The 13,975-nt window shown below is 42.9% G+C and overlaps 1 protein-coding gene and 1 long non-coding RNA gene across 3 annotated transcripts in view; one reads left to right on the top strand and one right to left on the bottom strand.

Annotated features, from left to right (window-relative positions):
- CEP95 (centrosomal protein 95) overlaps window positions 1-13,975 on the top strand; it is a 46,008-nt gene that overhangs the window by 12,974 nt on the left and 19,059 nt on the right. Inside the window, exons 5-10 of one of the 2 annotated variants that reach the window (XM_039326810.1) lie at window positions 1,521-1,629; window positions 4,195-4,310; window positions 6,354-6,473; window positions 7,472-7,686; window positions 10,862-10,934; window positions 12,640-12,722. In XM_039326810.1, coding sequence (XP_039182744.1) covers window positions 1,521-1,629; window positions 4,195-4,310; window positions 6,354-6,473; window positions 7,472-7,686; window positions 10,862-10,934; window positions 12,640-12,722 — 716 coding nt within the window. Of the gene's footprint in view, window positions 1-1,517; window positions 1,630-4,194; window positions 4,311-6,353; window positions 6,474-7,471; window positions 7,687-10,861; window positions 10,935-12,639; window positions 12,723-13,975 lie in introns of both variants that reach the window. The other variant, XM_039326809.1, reaches the window with a different exon arrangement.
- Window positions 3,999-12,721, bottom strand: LOC120300595. The gene is made up of 2 exons (XR_005554693.1): window positions 12,348-12,721; window positions 3,999-4,321 (listed from the first exon to the last, which is right to left on the bottom strand). It is a non-coding gene; the product is annotated as an uncharacterized LOC120300595 (long non-coding RNA).

The raw sequence follows: 13,975 nt of genomic DNA, 5'->3' as shown, positions 1-13,975 counted from the left end.
GGTACTACCCTTGCTTGCTTTTGCCACAGTCTTTCTATTTCTATTTGTAGGTCTTTGTATTTTGTTATCTTCTCCATTTCTTTCTCTTCTATTCTGCTATCTCCAGGCACTGCCACGTCCACTATCCAGACTTTTTTGTCTTTCTTATCGACAATTGTTTAGTCTGGGGTGTTATGTTGCAGGTGCTTGTCTGTTTGAATTCTGAAGTCCCAGAGCAGTTTAATTTTATCATTTTCTATGACTTTCTCTATTTTATGATCCCACAGTTTTTGCTTACAGGCAAATGATATTTTTTGCAGATCTTCCAATGCACCATTGTTGCTACTTTGTCATGCCGCTGCTTGTAATCAGTTTGTGCAATCTTCTTGCAACAGCTTACAAGTGGTCCACTGTTTCTTCAGCTTCTTTGCATAGGCGGCACTTACTCTCTGTTGCTGTCTTCTCAATTTTGACTTTGTATGCATTTGTCCTTAAGGCTTGGTCTTGTGCAGCCAGAATTAGTCCCTCGTCTCTTTCTTCAATTTTCCTGCTCTTAGCCATTGCCAGGTCTTGTTATTATCTGCTTTCCCAGCTATTTTTTTAATGTATTGGCCATGTAGTGCTTTGTCTTCCCATGCCTTTATTCTGTTCTTCATTTGGTCTTTCTTGTAGGCCAGTTTGGTCTCTCCAGTAGTTAGTAAGCCTTCCTGATATACTAATTTCAGTGCATCTTCATCATTGTTCTTCAGATATTCTTCCAAAGCCATTTTTTCTTCTTCAACCATCTGATGTACTTGTAGCATTCCACGCCCACCTATTTGCCTTGGTAGATAAAGTCTATCAATGTCACTGCGTGGATGAAGGGCATGATTCATTGTCATTATTTTTCTGGTCTGCCTATCCATTGCTTTTAGTTCTGCTTGAGTCCAGTCCACTATTCCAGCTGTGTACCTAATGACTGGGATTGCCCAGGTGTTGATTGCCTTTATGGTATTTCCTCCATTGAGTTTGGACTTTAAGATCTTCTTCACTCTCTTGATGTATTCACCTCTAATCTTTTTCTTGACTTCAGTGTGCTTGATGTTGTCAGCTTGAAGGATACCCAAGTATTTGTAGTACTCTTCCTCATCCAGACTCTTAATATTATTTTCGTGGGGCATCTTGATTCCTTCAGTTTTCATTATTTTTCCTTGTTTGATAGTAAGTGTGGCACATTTGTCCAAACCAAACTCCATTACAATATCTTGGCTATATATACGGACAGTGTTGAGCAGCGATTCTATTTCAGATGATGTTTTTCCATACAGCTTCAGATCATCCATATAATATTATTATTATTATTATTATTATTATTATTATTATTATTATTATTATTATTATTATTATTGTTATTATTGTTATTATTATTATTTCATTGGCTAATAGATTCTACAATGTGCCAGGACAGGGGTATGCACAGGAGGGAAAAGAGTTAATATATTTTTCAATTTATTTATTTATTTATTGTATTAATTGCTTTTTTGTTTTTTGTTTCTAAGCAGATGGTCTTAAGGTGATAGCAGAAACAGAAGTCCAGCCCACGGATTCAAAGAAGCCAGAAGATGGCTATGACATCCCGGTTCCTTCCCTAGAGCAACCCTCAGCTGGAGGGTAAGGCAGGTCCATAGTTGCCTGCTGCTTTACTAGCTTTTAAAGAGCTTATTAGTAGTGGGTTTTCACCTTGTTAAGTAGAATTAATAAGGAATAATACAACATGCAATGGTGGCAAATATCTGTAGCTTGGGTGTAGGATGAGGGTGACGGTTCGTTCTCCGAGCTTGTGGGTTGGTTTCCAAATGTTTCATTACCAGGCTAGGTAAAATCTTCAGCAGAGTTTAGGGTATGTCAGTGTCAGCGTTCTCCTGTTTATAAGGGCTTCAGGTGTGGATGTATCAAATGAGGGTCTTGTGATGGGTCAGGTGTGAGTCATCAGTGAGTCTTGTGACGGGGAAGTTACCTCAGGTCAGGGTCATTGTGAGGTGAACTGCTGGGGGGGGGGCTTCTGTGGATTGGTTGAGGGTCAGTGCTGTCTCTAGTTGGCTATGTGGTTGATTTGGATTCTGAGGGGTTTGTAGGCTGGTTGTAGGTCAGTGTGTCTGTTAATGGAATTGCTTGTGGAGTGCCAAGCTTCAATGAACTCACAAGCTTGGCGGGTGGTAGCGTGGCTGATAATTTTTGTGTTGTTCCAATCAAACTGGTGCTCTTTGGTGTCGGCGTGGGTAGAGATGAAAGATTTGGAATCGTGGCATTTGACTGCCAGCCGGTGTTCGTGGATCCTGATTTTTAATTGATGTGATGTTTGTCCCACATAGAATTGGTTGCAATGGTTACAGTTGATTTTGTAGATTACGTTGTTTCTTTCATCCTTAGTATCACGTTTTTGGTTTTGGATAGTTCCTGGTGGAGTGTGGCTGTGGGTTTGTACGCAATATAATTGTTCAGGCTCCTTTCAGATATTTCACCTTTGGCATGTACAGTGGGCTGCACCTTTGAAATATTTTATACGTAGACAGAGGATGTCATAATTGTGCCTGACACACTCTGTGTAGAATTAGCATTGACTGCAGTAAATATGTGTGCTTTCTCTTCCAAGTCGCTTAAAAAAATTATTGGAACAACATTTGCTACCTTCTTATCTCTGCATCTGCAGTTAGATTTACTTGTACATATTTGACTGACATAGTGGAAAGAGTCAAGATGGCTTAATTAATAAATTATCGGTAGTCTTAAGTTAACAATGGTAATAAGGACTGCAATTACTGTCGCTAAGCAATACCGTCGTATAGCCTGATGTCACATAACAACATTGCTTAATGATTTCAATCCCAGCAGTCATGGTTAACTGATGGCCTTATTCACTGGATCTGAGCATTAGGTGAGGACCCACCAGCCCAAGCCATTCACAGCGTGGTCCTTTCCCAGCCCCGAGCCTTAGTAAGATAAGGGACTGCCTCCTCTTGAACTCCTCCTATCTGCCCATCTCCCTCTTTGCTCTATTGGCTGCCTACTTACCTACTCCTGCCAGTTACTCCCACATCCAGCTCTGCCTACCGCCATATGACATGCCACTACTGTATTAATCGGGGCCTTTCATGTTGCTGTTTTTCACACTAGTAGCAGCCAAGGCTTCTCTGGCATCTTCTCAGGACCTACATCAGTGATGGCGAACCTTTTAAAGACCGAGTGCCCAAACTGCAACCCAAAACCAACTTATTTTTTGCCTGGTGCCAAGTGGGCGTGGCCCACTAGGTGGGCATGGCTGTGGTGGTCATGGCAGACTGGGTGGGTGTGGCCAAGGTAGGCATGGTCACCTTGATGTTGCTTGTGGGGAGGGACGCCTCTGGGGACTGGGCAGGGTTGGGGAAGATCGGGGGGTCTCTGGCAGATGAGGCGGTGGGGAGGAGGCTCGTCCTGCGGGGTAAGGCGAGGCAGGGCAGGGGTGCCATTGTCACAGGGCAAGGCAAGGCAGGGGCCGGGGTGGCTGTTGCCTGACACATCGGCACCCACACACAGAGGCCAGCGAGCGCATGGGGCCGACAGTGTCCGTCAGCAGCCACAAGCTGCCGGCCCCTCAACCGGTACACTCTGGGGCTCCGCAGCCCACCGGCAGCAGTTCAGAGAAGCCGGCAGCTGAGAAGGCAATGCAGAGGATTGTGCCCGGGAAAAGGAGAGCATGCGAGGCCAGGAGGGATGGGACAGAGGGGAGGGAACCAGCCGTGCTGGGATGCATCTGGCCACGTGGGACCTCGGTGAGTTAGCGGGTGCCTGGTTGAAGAGGGACGGTTGCCATCTCTGGGGCATGGCACGCGTGCCCACAGAGAGAGCTCTGAGTGCCGCCTCTGGCACGCGTGCGATAGGTTCGCCACCACTGACCTACATTCATGAAAGAAGCCTGGCACAGGAAAGAAGGCACCAGTTGCACTGCACCGAATAAGTACTCAGTTAGCAAGTTGAAGTTAACCTTTTTCTCAGTGTGTTTCTGTTATGGTTTTACTTTAATTTTTTATTATTTTCTAATATTTTATTGATCTGTTTTGTTAAAGTTGGGAGCAGAAGGCCCAACGTCCCTTCCCTCTTAATTTTTGAATGACTGAAGGCGTTGATTGATGCTTCCTATGTATTCTACCACCTTGTGGCCAAATCAAAAAGCACATTACTTTATTGTGTTCCATTTAGGTCCTCTCAGTCATCAGAGCTGCTTGATCCATCTTGGGAGGCTGGTGGTTCAGAATCTACAAGTGAGCTGATTAAGCTTGGTGACACAGCTTATTTGTTTTCTCTGAGAAATGAAGGTGAGTAGGCTCTGAAAAAAACGGAACAGCCAAATGCGACTGATGAAATGGTTATTGTACAAGGAACAGTTTGAAAGTCTCAAGTGTTGGAATTCCCTCCCCCCCCCCCCCGCCAAAACCCTATATCAGGTAGGCAACCTTGGCTCTTTTATGACTCGTGGACTGAGCATGGCTGGCTCAGGAATTCTGGGAGTTGAAGTCCACGAGTCATAAAAGAGCCAAGGTTGCCTACCACTGCCCTATATGCTTCATTAAACTATAGCTTTCACACTAAGTATAGATCAGTTCACTCATCTATACAACCTATGCAGTTTTCACCCCAACTGAAGGATCATCCTCCGTACACTGCAAAATAAGTGTGGGGGGGTTGAGAATTTTAATAGACCAATTTTCTTTTAAGAATGTAGAGTAATATTGGAGTGGCATAGTGGCCTCGACCCTCGACTCCCACTCAGAAGGTTGAGAGTTCAATCCTAAGTAGCGGCAGATGTTTCTCTCCTAGGGCAGAAAGAAAAAATATCTGCTGTGAACTCTGCATAGGCATCAGAAAGGGCACACAGCCAGTAAACGCTCACCTCCATCCAGTTGCCCTGAGGGTTGTAAAAAGTGAGGTTTTTTTAATGTAACGCAATACAGTTCCAAATATACTAATAAAGGGGAATATTTGTAGCTCAGGGTTGACATGAGGAGTCCTTGGTGCTGTCTGAGCTTGATTATTTTCTTGCAGATGTTTCATTACCCAAACTAGGTAACATCATCAGTGCTAGTAAAGGAGTGCTGTTTGCTGTCGGTTTATATTCCAATGGCTTGCCTATCAGTGTTGGTGGGGGTGGTCTTAGAGATTCTTTGATTGGGTTGTTCGCTTCTTTGGCAGTTTCTTGATTGGGGTATTGTTTACTTGATTGTTGATCAATAGACACATGGCCATTAATAACATCTCTATAGACTATGCAAAAGGGACTATCACCCAGCCCCCAAAAGAACAAAAAGACCCTAGCTCAGTGGTTCTCAACCTGTGGGTTGGGACCCCATTTGGGGTCGAACGACCATTTCACGGGGGTCGCCAAACAACGCAGTCCGCCATTTTTTCCCCCTTTTCCTTAGCTGTGCTACTCCCTTTTATTCTATTGTCTTTTGAAAGCCAATAGAATAGACTCTCTTGAATAGAGTCTAATTCTATTGGCTTTCAAAAGCCAATAGGAATTGTCCAGGCTGTCTCTGCCCTGCTGAGCCCACCAAAAGTCCCATTCTGCAAACGGTGCTGCACCAGTTGAGTAGTCCTCGACTTACGATCGGTTGAGTAGTCCTCAACTTACGACCAGTTGGGGGCCACGGCATTAAAAAGGTTGAGAACCACTGCCCTAGCGCATCTCCACCAGCAAGTAGCATCCAGATCACCATAAATTAACTCCAAGGTTAATATCAGACCAGCAAACAGCCCAATCAAAAAATCTCTAAGACTCCCCCCCTCAACACTGACAGGTAAGCCATTAGAACAGGGGTGTCAAACTGGCGGCCTCTGGGCCGGATGAGTCATGTGCAGGCCAGCCCACCCTGGCTCCACAAAGGCAAAAAACCTCTTGATACATCACAATACATCATGTGATGCGATCGAGTTTGACACCCGTGCACTAGAACGGGTCCCCAACCTATGGTCCAGTTCCCGTCCACCTGTGGCTATTTCTATTAAATAAGGTGCAGATTATTTCCCAATCTGTTCTTTACTTTCTGGGCAAAATATATAAAAATCCCCCTCCAGTGGGATATCACAGTTGTGGAAAATCTTTATTGACACCCAGAAAGAAGGTACTTCATTGTATCTTGTGCCTCTAAACCAGGGTCTTCCAACTTGACCCTTTTATGACTTGTGGACTTCAACTCCCAGAATTCCTCAGCCAGCGTGCCTGGCTCAGGAATTCTGGGAGTTGAAGTCCACAAGTCATAAAAGGGCCAAGTCTGAAGACCCCTGCTCTAAAACTACTTCCTAACATTCATAAAATTACAAGGTTAAATATTCATATTCTGCTAATGAATGTTTTCCAGTGTTACCAGCAGGAAAAGAAGTCCCCAAAAAGGCTGCAGAATCTGAAGTACATGCAACTTTTAGAGAATCATTTGGTCTGTCCTCCAGTGGAAGAAAAAGTGTTATTTCAGAAAGGCCAGGTGAGCATCTTTCTAAGATATTGATGTTGATGTTCAAAGGTCTTATCCTGGGGATGATTCTATTTTGGTGGGGAAAATAGCAGCTATCCGATAAGGCCTTCCATGGGCTTAATCAGATGGATTTAGACTGGGATGATCTAGTACGTAAGAACACAAAATGTGACATCCTTTAACCATCTCTGTTCCCATCGTTGTCTCACAGTCTCCCTGTTTTCCTGACTTTTCCTAGGCTGCTGCTTCCAAATGCAGTCTGGTCCTTCCCAGACTGCTCATGAAACTACACAAGAAAACTTCCCCTATGGAGGGAAGAATTTAGTTGGTTCTATCTGTCCCCTCCCCCCAAAAAACCCAACTTCCAAATATGCTGTGCTTTTTCTACGGCAGACAATATTGAAAGAGAATCTTAGTATTGAAGCTCAATCCACTGATGAAAAATATAGTAGTTTTTTTTAATAACAAGTTTTATTAATTTTTCAATTTTTACATCCAAGTAATTAGGAAGCAGCGTGGTGATAGGGTAATCAATAATCCAATAACAAAATCATTCATGTAAAAAAATATAGTAGTTTTTAAATTACCAAACCACCAATAAAATAATAGTTTGAAGTAGTAGATTTAAAACCAAATTAAAAACGAAACTAAAAATTGGAAAAAAAAAGTCCGCTTTTGAAGACTACAGCATACCACGTGACGGCCCTATATGGCTTTAGTCATCCTAAATAGTGCCTAATCCTAACCCTTACAGAAGGGGGAAATGTGACTTTATGCTAGTGTGGCATATTTTTACATTTCATTCACTACATTGAAAATCTAATGGGTGTTCTAAAAGATATGAGAAGGAAATAACCCAGCCAGCATACCTTGATGATATGTATGAAATTTCCACCAGTAATACTTGTTTTTAACGTTTTCAAAGGAAACTCGCGCAATAATGTATTTTAAGCATGTTAATTCTACACTTTTGAATCACAGCATTGTCTACACTGTTTGCCTTTAAGCTTCAGCAAAGTCTGCTCAGTTGTCTCAAGAGCAGTTGAGTTCCAGTGCTAAGAAGCTTGGGGACCCAATCCGTTCAGCAATTGCTTTGCAGCCCCCCTATCAGCCTTCTGTCAGTGGAGTCTCTTATTTAGCTGAAAGAAAGAATGATACTGGAGACCAGGATTCCCCACCACCTTTATTACCACTTAAATCTCAGGAACCGCCATCTACTGTTGTAAGTGTGATATTTCCTTTGTTTTGTTTAACTGTCATCATTGAATGGCATTGTAGGCTTTCATAAGTTTAGGAGATTTGATTGAATGCTGTCCAAATTATCCAAGGGAGAAGGGAGGTTAAGAAGTGTGTAATAGAAAAAAATAAATAAATTCTCCCTAGCCGCCTTATTCATCAGAAAATCTGGACTGGGAATCTAGTAATCAAGTCTTGGATACACAAAATAGTTTGGGGGAAAAAGCAAATGTCTCAGGCTTCCCAAATTCAGTGCCCTCAAGATTTGTTGGAATTGTATTTTTTATTTTATTGATATATCAAATTTAGAGACCACCCATCTCACTCACAGAGTGGCTCTAGGTTAGACATGTCAAACACAAGGCCTGGGGGCCAGATGCAGCCCGTGAAGTGGTTTCATGTGGCCCGCGAAGCCATCCTGGAAACAGTGAGGGAACGGCCCCCTCTGCCTTGGCCCTGGCCCAGGCCAGCCAGGAGCCAATGTACAATTTTGTGATGGCCATCTATGCTGAAATGCATTCAGTCTTAGCTCCACAAGGCTGTCTGGAAACAGCAAGGAATCAGGAGAATCTTGAGCAGCAGCCTTGAGGAAGTGGGGCTGGGCTTGGTGCCGCAGTTGTTCAAGAGCCAGGCTGGGCATTTGACCTCTGCTGCCCAGGGCTCCGGGCAGCCCACACCACAAACCCCCCCCCCCGCATGGCCTGAGAGGAACTGTGAGGCTCCTCCAGTGGACCATGCCTTGGCACTTGCCCCAGTCCCACCCCCTTCTGCCAGAGACCCTCAGATCTGTCCCACTCCTGCCCAGGACCCCACAGGCACCCTTGACGCAAACGATTTAGAGCTGGCCACGCCCACCCAGTAGGCCACACCCACTCCACACCTACCCAGTAGGCTGCACCCACCCTGGCCACACCCACCCAGCCCCCTGAGGGCAACCGCAATGCTGATGCAACCCTCAATGAAATTGAGTTTGACACCCCTGCTCTAGGTGGTTTTCCAAATTACTGGAATTTTTATTTATGTTATTTATCTATTAAATTTATATGCTTCCCATCTCACTATCAAGTGACTCTGAACTGAGTTCAATTCCAATAAACACTTGCTAGGCAGGAATGTACCAAGGATGCTAGCTAACTAGGGTCCATGAGACTTGAACTTCAACATGTTTAGAGATTGAGAAAATCTGTCACACCTTGTTGGATACAAGGAGTGGAAGCATATTGTTGAAATATATGAAGTTGACGAGCTATGGGATGGGAAAAGTTGTAGGGAAAAGGAGTAAGTGAACCTCATATGAAATTTTAATTGAAACACACATTCCAGCAATAGAAAAACTGCATTAATTTCCATATGAGAAATTAGTACAATTTTTTTTTGTTGGAATGTGTGTTTCAGTCAAAATTTACTGTTGATTTTAGCTTTTAAGGTGAGAAATGTGTGCTCTTTTATTTGTAGAATATTTTGTAATTTAAATGTTAAATTTTAAAACGGTAATAGCTATAGCACTTAAACTTATATATCGCTTCACAGTGCTTTACTGCCCTTTCTAAGCAGTTTACAGAGTCACCATATTGCCCCCAACAATCTGGGTCCTCATTTTACCCACCTCGGAAGGATGGAAGGCTTGAGCCTGTCAGACGTGCCCAGCTGAAGGAACTGGAAGGCCGCCAGACCTTTGACAGTTTTTGAGCCCCTCTCATGGTAGCCCTGCCCTCAACATGCCAAACATGAACAAGTACAGGTAGTCCTCAACTTACAACAGTCTCTTTAGTGACTGAAGTTACGACGACACTGAAAAAAGTGACTGATGACCTTTTTTCATCCTTATAACCATTGCAGCATCCATGGTCAGGTGATCAAAATTCGGCCATTTGGCAGGTGGCTCATATTTATGAGGGGTGCAGTCAGTGGTGGGATTCAAATATGTGAACCACCAGTTCTCTGTGTGGGTGCCACTTCCGGAAGTCCATTCTGGGCCTGGGCAACCAAAAATTACCTACTGGTTCTGCCGAAGTGGTGTGAACCGGCTGAATCCCACCACTGGGTGCAGCGTCCCAGGGTTATGGGATCCCCCTTTGAGACCTTCTGACAAGCAAAGTCAATGGGGAAGCCAGATTCACTTAACAACTGTACTACTAACTTGACAACTGCAGTGATTCACTTAACAACTGTGGCAAGAAAGGTTGTAAAATGGGGCAAAATTAACTGCTTCGCTTAGCAACAGAAATTTTGGACTCAGTTGTGGTTGTAAGTTGAGGGCTACCTATAATCAGTGGAACAGCTTGCGTTCAGAGGTTGTAGATGATTCATTACTGAAGGTTTTTAAGAAGAGATTGGACAGCCACTTGTCTGAAATGGTATAGGGTCTCCTCCTTGAGCAGGGGATTTGGGCTAGAAGACTTCCAAGGTCCCTTCCAGCTCTATTGTTATTCTGTTAAAGCAGACATGTCAAACACAAGGCCCGGGGGCCAGATGCGGCCTGCGAAGTGGTTTCATGTGGCTTGCGAAGCCATCCTGGAAACAATGAGGGAACGGCCCCTGCTGCCTTGGCCCTGTCCCAGGCCCGCCGGGAGCCAATGTATAATTTTGTGGTGGCCATCTATGCTGAAACACACTCAGTTTTAGCTCCACAAGGCCGTCTAGAAACAGCGAGAAACCAGCCCCTGCCGTGTTGGCCCCACCCCCTGGGTGCATGCTGGGGAGGTGTCATACTCTGTGAGGAATGAAGAAATGCACCATTCCTTGGTGCTTGCCCCGGTCCCAACCCCTTCTTCCAGAGACCCTCAGATTTGTCCCACTCCTGCCCAGGCCCACATGCACCTTTGACGCGAACAATGTAGAGCTGGCTATGCCCACCCAGTAGGCCACACCCACTCCATCCACGCCCACCCAGTAGGCCGCACCCACCCTGGCCACACACTCCCCCCCCCCCCGAGGGCAACCACAATGCTGATGTGGCCCTCAATGAAATTGAGTTTGACACCTCTGTGTTAAAGGATTGAACTCCTGGCTGTCGGCAAAGTTAGCCTGCAGTACTGCATTTTAACCATGGCGCCACCAGGGCTCTATGCTCATTAAGCATATATTAATGGATCTTTCAGCCTACTTGTTTTGATCATTTTACTATGTGTCTTTTCATTTGTGTTGCATTTCTTTTATAGCTTGCAGAACCTCCTGAGCGAGAATCTCCTGTTTTTTCAGATGGCATCCGGTCTTTTCCAGATGCTACATCTTGTAAGAATCACCCTTTAAAGTGTTTTTTATATATATTAAAGTCACATTCTTTGCTACTCTGAATTGCTATTGATTTGTAGCATGGGATTAGACTTGTAAGAATTCAATGCTTGTGGACTGGAATGTTTAAAGCAAGTTCTACTTTATATGTCAGAATTTTAAGTGAGGAGGGAGAAGTTGTGGCCTTCCAGTTATTGCTACATACTTCCTTCTTTTATCCTTGACAATTGGACATGCATATTGTGGCAATAGTCATTAGCATCCAACAGGTTTCCACTCTTGGGTCAAGTGGACAGCTGTGGTTATGTTTTCACACCTTCCCCAAGTTTAAGTGAATTACAGATTTTGTAGAGGTCTGACAAGTATAGATCTTAATTTCCTATGCAAAACATTGCCATCTCAAATCTGACAGTTATGTTCCTGGGGCTAAATCTTGTTATGTCACTTGAACAAGTTATAATGGGTGAACTCACAGATAATGACAAACCATGAAGAGTGAGTTAACAGATGCTTGCTCAAAAAACCTCAGGTGCATAATATGATATGTCAATCAGGACATAATCTAAGGCAGTGATGGTGAACCTTTTAGAGACCGAGTGCCCAAACTACAACCTAAAATCCACTTATGCATCGTCGGGTGCTGGGTGGGTGTGGCCCACTGGGTGGGCGTGGCCCACTGGGTGGGCGTGGCTGCGGTAGTAACGGCAGACTGGGTGGGACTAAAAAGTTCAATCAATTCCAACTTTGCAAGATCTTTTTTTTTTTTTTTTGCACATGGCAGTGGAGGCCTAAAGCGAAAAGGTTTTATAAAACCCAGCTGAAGGCCTAGGACTTGGGTGATGGCACTTGTGCCCACAGAGAGAGCTCTGAGTGCTGCCTCTGGCACCCGTGCCATAGCTTCACCACCACTGATCTAAGGGCACCCTGTGGCACAATGGAAACAAAGCAGACATTGGCAGAAACATGAAGTTATTTTTAGCTGTGCTAATTCTTACAATTATTTTTCTGCTAATATAACATCTTTATTTTTGCAAACACTGTTGCTCGTTGGATATTAGCAATACTGTTATTTATAGTTGGAGAAACACTTTAGAAATCTAATTAACAAGCGTATAAACAGAAAACAGATCTTCCCTTGGACCTCTGGATTAGATTTATAAATAAAAATTTTGTTTCCAATCATTTTGATCAATGACAGCCTATGAAAGGTTTCAAGTCTTTACTCATACTCTTGGAATTCCTTATTTTAAAAGAAGACACATAAATCCCTAATCAAGTAAATAAATTGAGATAACTTTATAATGGTGAATCTTATTGTCCCTTGCAGTGAGAAAGATATTTACCATAATTTTCTGAAAAGAAGAGAACTACAAATTCCGTAAATACAGACAAAAATTCTGTGCAATGCCTTACCTTAGTCCTTTAGTGTTACCAATTCCACTTGAAAACAATAGCGCCGATGTTTTTATACACCAAGCTGCAGTCTAATCTTAAGGCTACTGTTCAAAGGCATCCAGGTTTTTCAGCACTGAAGTCTTCCAGGCATTTGCACTTTTCTCAAATATGTCTTCTCAGTGGAAGCCTTGGGTTTTTGGGGCATCGCCTTTTATATAAATCTAATAAGTGAATGTTTCGTATTTAATGAACTTACAGCTATATTTCTGTACCTAATTTCTATTGTTAATTTCTTTGGACTTCTGCTCAGATTTTCCAACTGAACCATCAGCAACAGGAGGTGGTGTAACTAGTGAATCATTGCCACAAGCCAGTTCACATGATGCAGGAAAGGTAACACATTGTTTAGTTGCCTACAAATCTATCTGTTATGTGTTCAAGGTAACCACTAATGCAGATTGACAGGTGAGGCTGTGATGATAAGCCAACGTGTTTATTCAGCTGAATAAAGACGGCTCCCTCCAAGAAGGAAGGAATCTAATAGCATAGTGCTAGGCAGATATTTATACATTTCTTTGCTTTCACTTCATTACATAATATGCAGCTGGCATACAACAGATAAGAGATAGAAAATATAGAAATAATAAAAATAACCAAGCAAGGCTCCTGTAGTTTTGATCACATACCTAACCCACATATTTCCTGTAAAACTTTCCATGGCCTCAAAGGCCTGCTGAGACCTGCCATCTTCGACATATGTTCCTTTTGGCCAATCAGCAGAATCCTCTGATTCCTGGCCAACATTACAAATTGAAAATTCTAATGGGAATCTTGAGAAAGAATGCAGGATGAGACAGAAGAATTCAAAGATATGTCCAATCCATGAGATGAAGACCGAGAGTTCAGCACAGAATTTCTCAGAAAAGGTTCATCTGGAAAGGATGCATATGGAAATAAAAGTTACAGCGTTGTGCAAGTGTTCTAGAAGTATATATCAGGCTCATAAGAAAGAAAGCTTGAATAGTCAAATCATTTAATAGACCTTTAAAAGGCTAAGTACTGAGAGGGAAGTGAAGATCAGAGATCTTGGGATGTAGAGTGGAGTTGGTGACGATCTACAGAGAATTCTAGTGGTGAGGAGGAGCTAGAAGTAGATCTAACAATGGGCGGAAAACTAATCTGAGGAGTTTATGTTTCTTTGGCATCTATCAAGGATTTTGTTTGCAAAAATGAGAAATTGATCATTTTTCTAAATAAGGTTAACTATGGTTTAATGCAAGTATGTCAAACCCTAGCTTACAGTAATATTTCAAATACAAATTAATACTGACATTACTGCTTGATGGTCAGTCTGATCATATTTTTATTGGTTTGGTATATCTTTATTATGATGGTCCTCTGATACGACGAACTGGAATGTTACCATCATCCTAGCTTAAATATTTACTATTAGTTCAGAGGTCATGTAGTATCTTTTTTTACTGAAAACTCTTTTTAGGGAAGCATACATAAAAACAATTCCCATTATGAAAATGTGATTTTAAAAAACTGATGTCTGGTTTTACTTTGATCTGGGACTGCTGAGTTTTTGAAAGACTGCATTTCCCATTTTTTTTTTCTTTAAGGAGCATTTAATGTATAAATGA

Source organism: Crotalus tigris, unplaced genomic scaffold (genome assembly GCF_016545835.1).
Source record: "Crotalus tigris isolate CLP2741 ecotype Arizona unplaced genomic scaffold, ASM1654583v1 scf7180000024345.2110221, whole genome shotgun sequence".
NCBI lineage: Eukaryota > Metazoa > Chordata > Lepidosauria > Squamata > Viperidae > Crotalus > Crotalus tigris.
This window is presented reverse-complemented; position numbering and strand designations above follow the sequence as displayed.